Below are 18,209 nucleotides of genomic sequence, written 5' to 3'. Positions count from 1 at the left end.
GGACCGTCTTAAAGGAGGAGCGCCTTCAGCTAGGGAAAAAGAATTGCGCCACAAATTGCTGGAAGTGTGAGTTGATAAGTGCAAGGTTAACGGGGCATCTGGGACCTTGGTGAATGACGGGACCAATAGTCTATCTTATTAACCAATTAAATGTAAGGATTGAGAGGAACAGAGGAATGAAGGAGAAGGAAATATTGTGAATTGGAGTTAAATCAGGTACAGAAAAACAAATAAAGGGAAGGAAAGAAAGATTGAATTAAGAGAGAGAGAAAAAGAGCCAGGAAGGAAAAGTGAGAAAAAGAAATTAAAATTTTGTATTTTAAAAATAAGAACAATTTACTACCTGAGAATGAGACTCCACAGTTTCAATTATTCCCTTTCTAGGCCGGAGAGGTTGAGTGGCGTTGCAGAAACATAAATCTCATAATTAAAAAAGAGTCCTTATGCTGCTAAGTGCAAGCCCTTACTGTGGTGAGTTTAATTGTCAATTAATGCGCAAATGCAGCAATTTCTTGAAACTCATGAGGAGGTTGACTGCAAGCTCCCGTTTTCGTGAGACTAATGGTGGAGCAGCGCAAATTGTCCAGCAATTTGTGGCAATTTGCAACTCACGGGGTATCTCTTCCCTGCCACAAGTTGCTGGACGATTTACACACTAATAACGCGTGTGCATTAAACTCACCACTATTTTGCTACCTAATTCTGGACCAATATGTTTCTGTACAGTTGGCCTAACATTCATCGTAATTTTTTGTTTATTTAAATCATAGAACTTATGTTACAGAAGGTGGCAATTCAACTCACTGTGTGTGTGCCATTGTTCGCTCCTGTACTGCAATCTAAAATGTAATACATCACATCAGGTGCTCTGGGATGTTTCACCATGGCATTATGTAAACACAATTATTTTTCTTTGTTAAAGCAGAAGCTCCCTGGCCAGCAGTGTAGTACCACGGACAGCGCTGATGACAGTTATGTTCCTATGAATCCAGGATCCTCTCCAGTAATGTCTGCAGCTGACTGCACATCAGATGGTTACATCCCCATGAGTCCAGCCTGTACTAATCTGATCTTCCCATCAGTTACCACAGACAATCTGCCATTACCTACACTTCCTACAGACATTGAACCTCCTCCGGTTAACAGGAACCTCAAGCCTCGAATCAGAAAGAGTAAGGGTGATTTCTAATATACATGTTATATATAACTATATATATATATAATATATATAGGATTTTGTCTGTTCACTAGTTTAGTGAAATTGTAAACATGAGCATGAAGAGCACATTTAACATTTTTCTGCCAATAGCTAAAAGAAGAAATCTTATACCATGACGAATAATACAGAATTAGACAGAATGCACTTTGGGAACAGAGAGATTATGGCTGTCTCTAAGGTTCCAAAATTTACATCTCAATTCAATTTTATAACATGTTTATGTAATAAGTAATTTGAGAACTTTAGTTGATCTTATCTTTTTTATAGCGGTGCAGGCGAAGTTACTTTATTGGTTGGTAGTTATACCATGGAGGAGGCTTTTGTTTTATACTGTCTTCTTCATTAGAAACAATGCGGGTGTAAATGAAAATGTGCAAGTCATTTTATCTAGGGAAAGATATGTTCTTAGGACTCGCTTGCCTGCTTAGTGTTAATCAATAGGAGCACCCAGAGGGATAGGCTGTAGTGCATCCAGGAGAGCTTTTTGAGCCAGCATGTAGAAAGTCCTACAAGAGAGGGGGCGGTACTGGACCTAATTCTCGGGAATGTGGCCGGCCAAGTGGAGAAAGTGCTAGTAGGTGAGCACTTTGGTGATAGTGACCATAATATGGTAAGATTTAAGGTGGCCATGGAAAAGGACAGGGATGGGCCGGAAATAAAGGTTCTAAATTGGGGGAAGGCCGATTTTAATAGGATAAGGCAGGATCTGGCCAAAATGGACTGGGATCAGCTACTTGTAGGAAAATCCGCATCGGAGCAATGGGAGGCTTTCAGAAGGGAGATTGAGAACATACAATGGCAACATGTTCCCGTAAAGGTCAAGGGTGGTTCCAAAAACCACAGGGAACCTTGGATGTCAGGGGATATACGGGAATGGATTAGGAAAAAAAGGAGGGCTTTTGGTAGATACAAAAGGCTAAAGACGGAGGAAGCCCTAGAGGAGTACAAAAAGTGCAGGGGGATACTTAAAAAAGAAATTAGGAGATCAAGGAGGGGCCATGAAATAACACTGGCAAGCAAAATAAAGGAAAATCCGAAGATGTTTTATAAGTATATTAAGGGTAAGAGGATAACTAGGGAAAAAATAGGGCCCATTAGGGACAAAAGTGGCAATCTGTGTGTGGAGCCGGAAGATGTAGGAGGGGTTCTGAATGAATTTTTTGCGTCTGTTTTCACTATGGAGAAGGACGATGTAGACATAGAAATAGGGCGGGGGGACTGTGATATGCTCGAACATATTAACATCGAGCGGGGGGAGGTATTGGCGGTTTTAGCTGGCCTAAAAATGGATAAATCCCCAGGCCCGGATGAAATGTATCCCAGGCTGCTGTGTGAGGCAAAGGAGGAGATTGCGGGGGCTCTAACACATATATTCAGGACCTCTCTGGCCACAGGGGATGTGCCAGAGGACTGGAGAACCGCTAATGTAGTACCATTATTCAAGAAGGGTAGTAGGGAAAAACCGGGGAACTACAGGCCAGTGAGCCTAACATCAGTGGTAGGAAAATTATTGGAAAAAATCCTGAGGGACAAAATGTGTCTCCACTTGGAGAGGCAAGGATTAATCAGGGATAGTCAACATGGCTTTGTCAAGGGAAGATCATGTCTGACTAATTTGATTGAATTTTTTGAGGGGGTGACTAGGTGTGTGGATGAGGGTAACGCAGTGGATGTGGTATACATGGATTTCAGTAAGGCCTTCGATAAAGTCCCGCACAGGAGACTGGTCAAGAAGGTAAGAGCCCATGGAATCCAGGGTGCCTTGGCACATTGGATACAAAACTGGCTTAGTGGCAGAAGGCAGAGGGTGATGGTCGAAGGTTGTTTTTGTGACTGGAAGCCTGTGGCCAGTGGGGTACCACAGGGATCGGTGCTGGGTCCCTTGCTGTTTGTGGTCTACATTAATGACTTGGATATGAATGTAAAGGGTATGATCAGTAAGTTCGCGGATGATACAAAAATTGGTAGGGTGGTAAATAGCGAGGAGGGTAGCCTCAGTCTGCAGGACGATATAGATGGGTTGGTCAGATGGGCGGAACAGTGGCAAATGGAATTTAACCCGGAAAAGTGCGAGGTGATGCACTTTGGGGGGACTAACAAGGCAAAGGAATACACAATGAATGGAAAGACCCTAGGCAAGACGGAGGGTCAGAGGGATCTGGGTGTGCAAGTACACAGATCCCTGAAGGCGGCGGAACAGGTGGATAAGGTGGTAAAAAAGGCATATGGGATACTTGCCTTCATTAGCCGAGGCATTGAATATAAGAGCAAGGAGGTTATGATGGAGCTGTATAAAACACTGGTTAGGCCACAGCTGGAATATTGTGTGCAGTTCTGGTCGCCACACTACAGGAAGGATGTGATCGCGTTAGAGAGGGTGCAGAGGAGGTTCACCAGGATGTTACCAGGGCTGGAGCGCTTCAGCTATGAAGAGAGACTGGGCAGGTTGGGTTTGTTTTCCTTGGAGCTGAGGAGGCTGAGGGGGGACATGATTGAGGTGTACAAAATTATGAGGGGCATAGATAGGATGGATGCTGAGGAGCTTTTTCCCTTAGTAGAGGGGTCGATAACTAGGGGGCATAGATTCAAGGTAAAGGGCGGGAGGTTTAGAGGGGATTTGAGAAAGAACTTTTTCACCCAGAGGGTGGTTGGAGTCTGGAACTCACTGCCTGAAAGGGTTGTGGAGGCAGAAACCCTCACAACATTTAAGAAGCATTTGGATGTGCACTTGAAATGCCATAGCATACAAGGCTACGGGCCAAATGCTGGAATATGGGATTAGATTAGACAGGGCTTGATGGCCGGCGCGGACACGATGGGCCGAAGGGCCTCTATCCATGCTGTATTACTCTATGACTCTATGACTCTATGAGAGCCACAGAGTGCAAATGTAATCCTGATACCTTGGTAATATCTTGGTAATAGAAACCAAACAGTTTAGTAACCACTGATTTGGTGTCTCTGGCCGCGATTTTGCAAATGGATGCGGCTTGGGAGCGGGTCAGCTGGTTTCCGGGTTCCAGTCCCGCCCCCAACTGCATTCGGCCAATGGACGTGATTTTACGTTGATTGACCATATTAAGCTCACCCTGTGGGCTTGCCAGCCAATTAAGAAGAAGCCGGTCAGATGATGTCATTTGATGACTCGTCATCTGCCGGTTTTCTTAAAGGGACCACCCACAATTTTTTTTTGACAGCTCATTTCTCAATGTTTGACAGCATTGAGGTGCTGCAAACACTGACAATGACTGTTCACAGGTGAGCTCTTGCACCCAGGCTCTCCAGTGACTCCCTCCTTAGGCTAGAACAGATGGCAGCTGCAGGTGAGGTTACAGAAGCGATCTGTCAGTGGTGAGAGAGGTTCTCCCAATGAGGTGGGACGAGACAGCCAATTCAAAACTTGTTACCTACAGAAAAGAGTAAATACATTAAAAATGATTTTCCCAACATTTTCTTACCTCTGAAACTCACCAGTGCACCATTGGATCCTTCACACCACTTCTGCAGCTGTCATCAATGCAGAAACATTACAGCAGACTCACAACACGCCACACTTACCTGGCGTGGTGTCCGGATGTCGGGAAACCCGAGGCAGAAGCGGCAAAATTGAAAAAGAGCCTGTTAACAAGTATCAAGTACCTGTTAACAGCCAGGTAGGTGGCTATAATCCTCTTCCTGCCGCTAGGTGTCGGGTCCATGCATAAATCGGGGACCCGACACTTGGGAAGTTTGATTGGAGGCAGGTTGACAGTGGATTTCCTGCCCACTGTCAATCTTTGCCATTTTGACAGCGGTCCCGCCTCCAATCCCGCACTCTGAGGACTGGCAAAATTCAGGCCTTAGTTCATAAGTAATGGTATGTTTATCCTGTTAAACATTTAGAGATTTGGAATAGGAAGAAAATTCATGCTGAGGGGTGATGAGATAGAATTTGTGGATGCAGTGTTAGGCAAGAGAGTGAGATTAATAGGAAAACTGAGGAAGTTAACAATTAGCTAGCTAAATGGTGCAAGAGAAATAAAGCAAAGTTCATCAGTAATTGGAATCATTTCTCAGATAAAGAGAGCTGGTACAAGTATGGTGGGCTGAAACCCCAGGTCTCTTTCAAGTTATCAAATGGTGAGTTCTATCCCACCCATGGAGAACCTACATGTTTTCTATTTGTATTTTCAATATGTAATTACATACTGTAAATAAAAATAGAAAAGGAAAAAAAATTGTGGGCAACTAAACTGATTGGATTATTTGAAACAAAACCTGAATATATTAGAAATAAACAGCAGGCCAGTCAGTAAATGAAAAAGGAAAAGACAGGTTAACATTTCAAGTGTAGAACCATTGCTCAGAACATTTTTAATTCATGAGATTATTTGTTGCTTGATTACTTACTGATGTGAGATATCAGCATTTGGGACTTGAAAAGATTTTCATTTTTTTTCCACCCAACACCCCATCGGTTAAATGCAGAGCAAAGCTTTACCTACTGTGCCTGACCATCTGCCTCGATCTCACACCGCTTGGACATTACATCAGTAGAAATCCGATGTGGCAGGATTGCATCCATTACAAGCATGCAACCTCAACCCCTGCCGATATACAACCTGAGGTCTATTTGCATTTCCCAAGCCTCCACCAGGGGGTTGACCTGTACTAGGTAGGGGGAGAGATGGAGATTGGTTGCAATAGGAGGCCTTCTACAGTACAGCGGAGCTGGCAGTCTCTGTGTTGCTGATTACAGTGTTAAATAAAAATGATCATTTTGAGAACCAGTGCCTTAGCCGATGCAACTGATGACTCTGCAATCAGTTGCGTTGGCCTTTTGCCTATTTACATTTTAAAAGGGCTGTGGTGCTGCCAATAGAACGTCTGACTGCCGGGTATCTCTTGTATCCAGAATTGCTATGGTGTAAATGGCGGAAAATACATCGGATGGCTTATTTGTCATTTGATTACAGGATGTTCACTCTCATGTTTCAGGATTTTTAATTATTCAACCAAGGAGCAATGTCAGATAATATATATTAAGATATGTGTATTGAGTTAAATTCAGTTCAGCAGGGTTTAAATCCAAAACATACAGCTTTTGGGAATATGGAGTAGAATTCAGCATGTAAGATGAACCGGCTGGGCAAATGGTGTTTCCCACATACCACATCCGTTTAAATCTAATGAGATTTGCTCACACATCCCAGAGGGCAAATTGGGTGTAATATGTCAGAATGGTTTTGTTAGATCCATGGTTCAGTGGATAAAGAATTACACGGATGCTGTACATAAACAAACAACAGGTCTTTACTGGAGGAGGGTCATCTCTAGACTGGAGTACAGAGGCATGCGCACAGCTTATATACCGGTGTGGTTACTGCCGGTACTACAGTATACAGGAGCTGTAAAAAGTAGTTCTGACTTAAAGCACATACACTACAATTCCTCCCTTTTTAGATTAATAATACCCCCTTCATATTCAAATAACAATTAAATTTTTACATGTACATTCAATAACAAAAAGTCCATTTATAGATTCAATCTTTGGGGCGGCTTCCTGACCCTTTCGGGATAGCGCCTTTCCGGAGGTTCTTGTTCTTGGTGCAGAGGCGATTCTGACCCCTTTACATCGGGTAGTTCATCGGGTTCCACTGCTACTGGGTCTGAAGTAGATGCTACCGGTATGTCGGGTTCATCCCCAGGTACTTGAGACATGGGGTTGACGCCTTCCTGTGACGCTAAGATCTGATCGACGCGGCGTCTCACAATGTTCTCCCCGACATCCACTGTGAACATTAATGGCCCCTGCCTTGTACATATCGTTCCGGGTTGCCACTTCTCTGTTCGATAGTCCCGGGCCAAGACTGGTTGCCCTACATTGAAGCTCCTTGTTGGCTTCTCGTTGATGTGCTGGAATTGTTTGTCCTCAACATTTCTTCGCACATTTGGTCTGAGCAAGTCCAGACGAGATCTCAAACTTCGGTTAAAGAACATCATGGCCGGGGTCTGGTTGGTAACTGCATGTGTCGCGTTTCGGTAGGCTAATAAGAAATTGTCCATCTCATGCTGTAGTGGAATTTCCTCATCGCACATGGCCTTTATCGCCTTCTTAAAGGTTTGTACGAACCTCTCAGCCAATCCATTGGTGGCTGGATGATACGGGGCGGATGTGTAATGCCTTACCCCATTCCTTTCATTGAATTTTTGGAACTCGTCGGACACAAACTGTGGTCCATTATCAGAGCAGATCTGCTCTGGCAAACCGTTTCTGGCAAATATGGTCCGTAGGACTGCAATCGTTTTCTCTGTAGTGGTTGAAGACATCTTTATCACCTCAGGCCACTTTGAATGAGCATCCACTGCTATTAAGAACATTGAGTCCATGAATGGACCAGCGAAATCAATGTGCACCCGCTGCCATGGAGAGGAGGGCCACTCCCATGGGTGTAGAGGGGCATGTGGTGGTGCATTTTGGACCTTCTGGCATCCTAAGCAGCTCTTAGTTAGGTCTTCGATTTGTTGATCGATTCCCGGCCACCACACATAAGCCCTAGCAAGGCTTTTCATTTTCACTCCCCCCAGATGACCTTCATGTAGCTCCTTTAGCACTCTCTCCCTTAACTTGGGTGGAATCACCACTCTGGATCCACACATCACTGTCCCCTGGCTGTTCTCTTCTGGATGAGAATGCTGGCAACAGTGAGTCGCCATGTGTTGGCCATCCCCTCACCGTCAATTCATATACCCGTGACAGCGTCGGATCATTGCGGGTCTCCTTCTCTATATCCGCGTTTGTTACTGGCAATCGTTCAATTATCGACGAATAAAATATCTCGATAGGGTCCACTGCTGGTGCTTCCTCCACCGTAGGCAGTGGCAGGCGCGATAGCCCATCAGCGTTCCCATGCTGTTTCGTGCCTTTATATTCTATTTCATATTGATTCACCCCTAGAAACAGGGACCATCTTTGTAACCGCTGTGCAGTCATTACTGGCACGCCCTTCTTAGGATTAAAGATGGAGACAAGTGATTGGTGGTCAGTCAGCAAGGTGAACTTCTGCCCATGCAGATAGTGGTTGAATTTTTTTACTCCCCATACTAGGCTGAGGGCCTCCCTGTCAATCTGGGTGTAGTTGTGCTCGGCTGAGCTTAGTGACCGAGACGCAAAGGCCACTGGCCTCTCCAACCCGTCTGGGAATTTGTGCGACAGCACCGCTCCAATGCCGTAGGGTGATGCATCACATGCCAAACGAATTGGTAGTGCTGGGTTGAAATGGGCCAACACCTCTTTTGATGTGATCAATTCTTTACACTTCTGGAATGCTCGTCTACGTTCGTCATCCCACTCCCATGGTACCCCTGTTTGCAGTAGGGTGTTCAGCGGGTGTAGTACCGTAGACAAATTTGGTAAGAACTTGTGGTAATAGTTTACCAGCCCGAGGAACGACCTCAGTTGTGACACATTTTCCGGTGCTGGAGCCTTGACTACTGCCTCAATCTTGTCAGGGGACTTATGTAACCCCTCTTCATCGATGACGTGGCCGCAATACGAGATCTGTTTCTGGAAAAACTCGCACTTGTGGCGATTAGCTCGTAGCCCATATTCCTTTAATTTGGCGAGCACCTTCTCCAAGTTAGCGAGGTGGTCACCGTCATTTTCGCCCGTCACCAAGATGTCGTCCAAATAACACTGGGTCCCTGGAATCCCTTGCAGGACCTGATCCATCGCCCTTTGCCAGATAGCCGGAGCTGAGGCTACTCCAAACACCAGCCGGTTGTATTGATAGAGACCTTTATGGGTGTTGATCGTAAGGTAATGTTTCGAAGCTTCTTCTACCTCCATTTGCAAGTACGCCTGGGCTAGATCAATTTTGGTGAAGCGTTTACCTCCAGATAGCGAGGCGAAAATATCCTCAATTCGTGGAAGCGGATATTGCACCGTGTGAAGGACTGGGTTCACTGTCACCTTAAAATCCCCACAGATGCGGACCTTATTTGGTTCCCCAGGCGTATTACTCAACGACCTCTTCATTACAGGGACGATGGGTGTAGCCCACTCACTCCAGTCCACTTTGGACAGTACTCCTGAACGTTCCAACCCTTCCAGCTCTGCTTCAACCGCTGGTCTGATCGCATAAGGCACTGGTCTGGCCTTCAGAAACTTTGGGCTTGCATTATCCTCTATTTTAATTGTTGCTGTTATTCCTTTTAGTGTTCCTAGTCCCTCCTGGAACACTTCTTTTGCGACAGTTAGCATTTTTGACAGTCGTCCAGGTGTGACGTCGTCATCCTTTTTGGCCTCCACCTTCAGTGCCTGTATGGAATGCCAATCTAAATGTATCTTCCGGATCCACTCACGTCCTAGCAGTGGTGGTCCTCCATTTGGCAATACATATATATCCATTTTAGGTATTTCCTGACCTTTATATGTCACTTTCACCCTTATTTTTCCTTTGGGGTAGACTTTTTGCCCCGTATATGTCTTCAAGACAATCTCTGTAGCTTTCAAGGGTATGTGTGAAAATAGCCGCTTGTAGTCTCTTTGATTTATGACTGTTAGAGCTGACCCTGTGTCCAATTCCATTTCCACTTGGACTCCGTCTATCTTGAGTGTAACCCAGATAGTCTGGTGATCCTCTATTTCGGTTACATTATGTAGTTTCAGACAACCCAGCTCCTTGTTTCCGGAGTCTGTGTCACTTTTCTGTTCGTCTGAACCACTGTCCATCACCTGGTGTACCTTTTTGTACTTCTCCTGTGGAGATTTCTTACTGTTGGTTTTCTTCCCAGACATGCAGACTCTTGCTATGTGTCCTGCTTTCCCACACTGTCTGCACACTTGGTCCTTGAACCAACAATCTTTCTGGTCATGTGTTGTTCTGCCGCAGCGATAGCACTTCCCTGTTCCATAGGTCATTTCGTTGGTGCCGTATTCTTGCGGTCTCCGTTGTATCTCTGCAGCGCCTCTCGCGGCTGCTTCCTGTGATACTGCCATATTGAAAGCTTTGTCCAGCGTAAGGTCCTTTTCTGATAGAAGCCGTTTCTGGGTTCCTTCACTTTGTAGCCCACACACAAACTTGTCCCTTAACGTGTCTGCTAGTCCCGCTCCAAACTGGCAGTATTTCGATAGCTTGCGCAGTTCCGTTAGGTACTCAGCATTGCTTTCGTCTTTGTGTTGGTTCCTTTTATGGAACTTAAATCGTTCTGTTATCAGCAGCGGTGTGGGGCTTAAGTGGTCCTGTAGGATTTCTAGTATGCTTCCAAAATCCTTGTTTACCGGCTTCTCTGGGGTTATTAGATTTCGCAGTAACCCATAAGTTTTTGCACCCATGGAATTTAACAGAACCAGTGCTTTATTAGCATCTGGCACTTCATTCGCCCTGCATTACACCTCAATACGTTCCACATATGTCGCCCAATCTTCGACTTCATTGTCGAACGTAGAGATACTGCCACTCTTCGGCATCCTTGGTTGTGCGTTAACTATCCCCAATGGCGCCTCCCATGCTTCCCCTTCTTCTCTGCTGGCACAAAATGGCGTCTCCCGCGCTTTCCTTCCTTCCCGCGCTCGCCCGTCTTCTCCGCTGCGGCTTCGCAAAATGGCGTCTCCTGCGCTCTTCCTTCTTCTCCGCGGCTCAATGGCGCCTCCCGCGCTCTCCCTGCTTCTCCGCGGCTCAATGGCGTCTCCCCTTGCTTCGCCCCGCGGACCCTGATCAGCCCGTGATCCCTGGCTGTGCTCTGCGCGTTCTTCTCTTGATATTTGTCGACGCCGCTCAGTCTAGAACCCAGCTGTTTCTTACCCTCTCTCCGGTTTACAGTATTTTTCCTCGACGCCGCTCGGTGATCAATCCCCGGCTGCACCCTGCTCTCTTCACCCTCTTTCTTACCCCGTCGACGCTGCCCGGCTCTCTCTCTCTGCCGTCGGTCGGCTCCAGCCGCCGCTGCTCGGGAAGGGTCTGCTCTGGACCTGTCGTCGGTCTCTTACTGCTCGTTGTGGCTGGGGAACCAAGCCCGGCTCTCCACAGCCTCCCCAGCGAAGTTGGATCTCTGCCTGACTGCTGGGCGGTTGCTCGCGGTCGACGCCCGTGTTCCTGGACTCGACTATTTAAAAAAAAAATGTTTTGTTTAATGTTGCAGGTAGATTCGCATCAACAGTCGTCGCCACTGTTAGATCCGTGGTTCAGTGGATAAAGAATTGCACGGATGCTGTACATAAACAAACAACAGGTCTTTACTGGAGGAGGGTCATCTCTAGACTGGAGTACAGAGGCATGCGCACAGCTTATATACCGGTGTGGTTACTGCCGGTACTACAGTATACAGGAGCTGTAATAAGTAGTTCTGACTTAAAGCACATACACTACAGGTTTCATTCATGTACATGCAGCAGGGGCTTAGTTTAACAGACCGTGCACGTGTTGAGGGTCGGAACGGGGGGGGGGCAGTGTTCCTGATCCAAAGTTGGATGGTTGATTGGGAGCTCAACTGTCTTAATCCCTTGAAACGGAGGGGTGAGAGAAAGTTAGAGGTCAAGCCTTTGACTTCCTGTCCAGCTAAGAAAGTAAAGATACACAGGACAGGGGGTGTGGAAGAATTGAGAGTGGAAGCAGTCACAGAGGTGAGAGAGATCTCTCTTTCGAAATTTAGAACCAGCCCACTGAGTGATTACTGATTAGTAAATGTAAAGGTAGGTCTGTATATGTTTGACTAATTTGTTATTTTTGATCTTGCGTGAAGCCGTAGAGATTAGACTGCATTTCCCTGAAGACTGTATTCTGTTCAGTCCTGTATTTTGTGTAAAATAAACCAACTTCTTTGGGTTTAATTAACCTCCTATCACGAGAGTTTCTATCAGTCTACCTTCTTGCAAGAAGGAGAAATACACATGGAGGCATGTGCGAGATTATTGTATTCAGTTCACGCAACAAGAGATTTCGTTGTTATCATCCCAGGTTCACGCTATCATATGACTTGATATTGGACAATAAAGATAAACTCCTGATCATAGGGGACACGGGGTCCACTTATGGGAGAGACTAGTGACGCTGAACCCAAAAGGATATCTAGTGCAGACCCGAAATTTGTAGCAGCTATCAATTTATCGGCAGAAATATTGCACACCCACCATCACTACCGTAAGTAGCAGGGGCGAAGGGGAGCATTTTCCAGCACATTTTGCTGGAGTTACGCTGGGAAGCCAGCATAACTCCAGCGGAAAATCTAGGCTGTAGTTTCCAGGAGGCGAAAGGATGTTGTGGTGACCCAGTCCTTATCCCTCCAATGCTGAAAATTTGAAAACTTTATCAATTCTGAAATTGATTAAAAAAAAACTTGCAGTGTATTGTAAAATCAAAGGAAGTAGCAAAATAATGTAACTTTTCCCAAGGCAGAACAAGTCTTTGTAACTATTTGGTGCGTTAATGAATCTGTGTGCTCACTCATTGTGGTTTTTAATTGCAGTCAAACCACCACCTTTAGATCTGACGAGCCTCTCGACAATCAGGGGACACTACAACCATTCTTGTGTCAGCAGGACACGGAGTATGCCATTGTAAGTACACTCACTCACATGAACAGATTTCTCTTTTCCTTCCTTCCAATTTGCCCCCATCCAGGTCTGAGGGCAGCTACTCTTGCTGGGATATAATTCCATATGCACTGGCAACTCTTCGGTACATTGCCAAAGTCCAGAAAGTGAAGCCTGGAGTTTCTGATTGGTATTATTTTAACTAATTTATTTGCCAGCATTAAGATCAGAACATTCAGGTTAAAATGTCAGCTGCAATGAGCTTCACCTCTGAGCCAGATTCTGTTCTCAGCTGATGTTCGCACACTGCCACTTACAGCAGTGGTCATTGGATGGAAGTCAGGAGCAGGAGCCCTAGCTGATTTTGCCCCTCCCCAGCCAAGAGGCACTGTAGTGGCTGAATTGCTGCCCTGTCTGAGATTATCTAACGCAGAATGCAAGCCTATCCAAGTCAGTCCCAGAGATGAGAAGCTTTGTGGGCCACTGAGAAAATGGTGTTGCAAATGTACAGAACCAGTTAAACTGTCCTTCATTATAAGCGAGGGGCATATAAAATTAAACTGACTCCCCCCAGTGAGTAAAGACACCCACTCCCCATGCAGAAGCATATATTGGGAATCAAACCTGAGACCTTCTGGCCTGTTTTGCCTTGTTCTACATGTCATAGAATCTTACAGCAGAGAAGGCGGCCATTTGGCCCATTGTACCTGAGCTGACTCTTCGAAAGAGCTGTCCAATTTAGTCCCACACCCCAGCTTTATCCCCCTAACCCTGCAAATTATTCCTCTTCAAGTACATGTCCAAATGCCTTTTGAAAGTTCCTATGGAATTTGATCCTTTGAGAAAATGGAATTGCAGGTAGTGCATTCCTGATCTTAACCACCCTCTGTGTGAAAAAAATTCTCCTCATTTCCCCTCTAGTTCTTTTGCCAATTATTTTAAATCTATGACTTCTGGTTACCGACCCACTTGCCAGAGGAAAACAGTGTCTCCCTACTTGCTCTATCAAAACCCTTCATAATTTTGAATATCTCTATTAGGTCTCCCCTTAACCTTCTCTCCACATAACTGAAATCCCTTATCCCTGGTATCATCCTGGTAAACCTTCTCTGTACCCTCTCCAAGGCCTTGACATCCCTCCTATAATGTGGTGCCCAAAATTGTACACAATATTCCAGCTGAAGCTGATTTGTAAAGGTTTAGTATGACTTCCTTGTTTTTGCATTCAATGCCCCTATTTACGAAGCCAAGTATCCCAAATGCTTTCTTAACCACCTTATCAACTTGCCCTGCCATCTGCAAAGATTTGTGAATATGCACCCCCACAACCCAGTGGGGAAGGAGTTCTGTTTACTCATTGAGGGGATCAGGTATTATGTTTAATATTATCTGTCATAATACATTTTTTCTTTTAAATGGGAAAGTGTTTATCTGTATCTGCACATTTGCAATTCCATTTTCTCAAAGGCCCAGATAGCATCTTATCTTTGGGCAGAAGGCTTAGGCAGGTTTATTTTCAAGCCTCTCCTCAAAACGCATTAGCCTGGAGTTTCCGCTCGATTGCTCTTTTTTTTGGCGCACTTCCCCCGATATCGGTGTAACCGGCACGAAAGATCGCAGAATTTTAATCGCAAATTACGTTCAGTGAAACTCAAGTTTCCGCGATCTTTGGCACTAGATATACAAACATCGCGCTAGAAGCAGGCCCCACCTACAAAACTGGCTACACCCCCAGAGTGAATTCATCACCATTGGGAGTTTCTGCGGGAGTTTCTGCTAATTGCGCTCGTTTGCAGGCCTTTGAGGAGGCTCCAAAAATTAAGCTGGTTCTTTTGGGCGCAAGGACACTAATAGATGAGTTTTGAAAGGTTTTGAATGAAACAATTTTTTAAATTTACTAAGGAACCCCAATCTAACCAGAAAATTGTTTTGTTAATTTTTCAAGTCATTTTTGTCATTTAAAATCAAGTTATTCACAGGTGGTAGATTGACACTGTGATTTAAAATGCTTATTTTTTTTGTGCTAAACCCAATTTCAGCTGTATTAATCAAACTTTACCAAGTTAAATAGATCAAGGAATATTTTTGAAAGCAAAATTTAAAAAAAAAAATCTTTTAAAACGCTGCCCGATTGCGCTGGTTCATGGCAGATTTTGCATTCGGTGATATGCAAATGTGTTTGAGCGGAAACGCGGGGTAGGAGGGGAATCACTTTTCAAAACGGTGCAATTTTGGGTGCAATTTGGCCTGGAAATGTCAAATGTGCCCAAAGCGGAAACTGTACCCCAGTATATAATTCAGGGTGATCAACATGGAAAATGAAAGCCTTTTGCAAATCATGCTGCAGTGTAACAGTTATGTATTCTGCTTTTATTACACTTGTCATCTTTATTCTAAAATGATATATTGGATTGTACCATTATAAAGCAACAAACCAATGTATTTTTCCCAGTTTTTCCATATTTCCTTCCTCCTCTCCTGAAGAACGCCCAATCTTGGTAGAGTACAGTTTCACAGGTGCTAGCTCTCCTAGGTACCTCACTAAAGAGACCATTCTCCACATGTGAGCCTACAGAGTGAGTGGTGTGAGGCTATTTAACCATGGAAGGCATCACAGAAAGCACAATCCTATTCTCACCCAATGTCCATGCACATTCACCTTCTAGAAGACATTCACTGTATAGCAGTCAGCAACCCTTCCTTCTCTAGCCCTGGGACACAAGAGCTAACCCAAGAAACCGCCCTAATTGAGATCAGCTAACCCAGCACTGACCAGGAATTGAACCTGGGACCTTCTGATATGTATGGCTCAGCTGCACAGTGGGTGATGCCTACACCCATTAAATTATCGGGGAGCTGGAGCAAAGTCTAACTATTGACTGATTTTGTTGCTCTGGAGTGTGTGTAGATGACTGTAATGACTATAGACCAGTTCTGGCTACCTTCTAGGGAGAATTGAAGGAAATTATTGTTTCACACTGAGCAATAAATTCCCAAATAATCATTTGCTGGATTCATTTTAGAAATTTTTGTTTGATTTTTTTAAAAATTCAAAATTCATGTTCAAATGTTATAATGACCCGATGTATGCATGTTTCTATATTAGGGTAAGGGTATCAAGGGATATGGATCATCAAAGGTGGTAAATGGAATGGAGGTACAGATCAGCCATGATTTAATTGGATGGTGGAACAGACTCGAGGGGCTGAATGTCCTGTTCCTATGTGTAATTCTTCAGTGCTGTTTGCTGTGCTGAGGTCTTTAACCGCACTTTTTTTATTTTTTAGCAGGTGGAGTACGGCCAACTGCATCACACCAGAAAGTCAATGTAATTCCGCCAGAAGCTTTTACAGCACCTTCGATGGGGAGACCGAGGAAAATTACACTGCAATGGTAAAAAAAGCATGCATGTAGTCATAGTCCAGTACTTGTGGAATAGTATAGCCAATCATGGGGAAGATTTCCTCAGGTAATGCACAGGATAACATCCAACGCCTGCTCCACTCAGGGCAGCCAAATTCCTAGAAAGGGTCCTTAATCAGACATAACCCCCTCATTAGCATATGCAAGAGGCCTGACAGCTGTTATAGGCGGCCGTCCTGGACGCATGAAAATTGGCAGAACCCAATTGTGGATCGGGCGTTTTTCATGCTTTCCTGGGACGTAGAATGCTACGTCCCAAAATTGGTCCTTGTCACACCCATATTATGCATGTAAAATGGGTGCAATAAGGACCAATTTCTACCCCCTTGTCGCCAACAGTCTTAGTATAAAGTTTAAATATTGAAAGTAAAGCTAAGGAAATGAAATGCAACCCACAGTAATAATGCAGAAATCAATTGGCATTTTCCAGGTAAGATGACAGGAGTAGATAAATTGAGCCAGCGAAATTGTTCACTGTGATGAAGCGTCTGAATATACATGCATCACAAGCTAAAATCCAGGAAACAAGGGGTAAGAAGGGAAATCAAGGGACGCTTTGTTTTTTTTAACCAAAGAGTAATTCAGATATACAACAAGTTACCATGGAAGGCCACTCAAACAGGCAGAGTAAATGGATTCAAAATACAGCGGATCTGTTTCTGAATAGAGAAGGAATTTAGACGTATGGTGAGAATGTGAGGTGGATTTATGAACAAGGAGAGGCTTTTTGGGTTTAATGGACTTTTTTCATTCCTAAAAAGTATAATGTTCTTAGGATTTTGTGATCAAATCCCGGTAATACTCTCCATAACAGGTTACTAAAGATTCTTAATGAAGCTTCTTTAAAAAAGGTGTGAATTTTTTCTTACTGTATATGGTCAGGAGCAGTTTTTGAAACTAAAGTCAATATTCTGCATTTCCGATCCCTAACTACTAGGCCGGCTGTTATGACTGCACAATGTTTTTGAGACACCAGTACATATAATCAGAGTAATCAGGATACAATATTCTACTATTTGGAGTTACAAAACATGATTGATTGAATGAATGAATGAGCCCTCTGGCCTCTTACCCGCTCTTAATCTTTTCATTGGGAACTGCCGGTGTGACGTTGGCCGTCTCACTTTCTCTACTCACTTCGCTCACTCTAACCTACCTCCCTCGGAACTTGCGGCACTCCATTCTCTCAGGTCTAACCTACATTACAACAGTGACTACACTTCAAAAGTACTTCATAGGCGAATGTCCTGAGGTCGCGAAAGGAGCTTTATAAATGCAAGTCTTTCTTATTTTCTTTCTAACCCTGACATTGTCATTAAACCTGTTGACAAGGGCGGCACTTTTGTTCTTTCCTCTCCTCCCCACTTTCCCTGTCCCTGTACTTGCTTAAAAACAAACAACTTGCATTTATATAGCGCCTTTAATGTAGTAAAATACCCTAAGGTGTTTCATAAGAGCGTTATCAAACAAAAACTGTTACATCTCTCCCAGCCTTGCCTCTTAATCTATTTCATTCCCTGTGCCTCTTTAGTCTTGATAAAGGGTTTTGACCCGAAATGTTGACTCTAATTTCTCTCCACGGATGTTGCCTGGCCTGCTGAGTTTTTCCAGCATTTTCTGTTGTTATTTCTGTTACATCTCTAACTTTTTCCAGTTCTGATGAAAGCTCATCGACCTGAAATGTTAACTCTGTTTCTCTCTCCACAGATGCTGCCTGACCTGCTGAGTATTTCCAGCATTTTCTGTTTTTATTTCAGATTTCCAGCATCCGCAGTATTTTGCTTTTGATTGAATGATAATTGTTGTAAAATACTTTAGTCCTTGGATTTGATTTTTTTGATATCTTTATCCACAGGAACGCTCCAGCTCTGTATATAATGGTAATGGCAGCAATCACTGGCCCCGAACGTTAAACCTGGACTATCTCGCCTTAGACTTCAATGCAACGTCTCCCTCTCCTGTTCAGAAGGTATTTTATCCTGATTTTGCTTGATTGGGTTACATTAATGCATTTCAGTTTGCTACTTGAAATATATGTAGCAATTTAAGAATATA

At 44.2% G+C, this 18,209-nt stretch overlaps 1 protein-coding gene across 2 annotated transcripts in view; it reads left to right on the top strand.

Annotated features, from left to right (window-relative positions):
• gab3 (GRB2 associated binding protein 3) overlaps nt 1–18,209 on the top strand; it is a 127,184-nt gene that overhangs the window by 101,223 nt on the left and 7,752 nt on the right. The window contains exons 6-9 of one of the 2 annotated variants that reach the window (XM_085999158.1): nt 926–1,172; nt 12,665–12,755; nt 16,019–16,124; nt 18,010–18,123. In XM_085999158.1, coding sequence (XP_085855284.1) covers nt 926–1,172; nt 12,665–12,755; nt 16,019–16,124; nt 18,010–18,123 — 558 coding nt within the window. Of the gene's footprint in view, nt 1–922; nt 1,173–12,664; nt 12,756–16,018; nt 16,125–18,009; nt 18,124–18,209 lie in introns of both variants that reach the window. The other variant, XM_085999148.1, reaches the window with a different exon arrangement.

The sequence above is a fragment of the Somniosus microcephalus genome, chromosome 1, assembly GCF_052327205.1.
Source record: "Somniosus microcephalus isolate GS21.2 chromosome 1, FLI_Smic_1.0, whole genome shotgun sequence".
Lineage (NCBI taxonomy): Eukaryota > Metazoa > Chordata > Chondrichthyes > Squaliformes > Somniosidae > Somniosus > Somniosus microcephalus.
The sequence above is the reverse complement of the archived record's forward strand: the minus strand, read 5'-3'. Positions and strand labels throughout refer to the sequence as shown.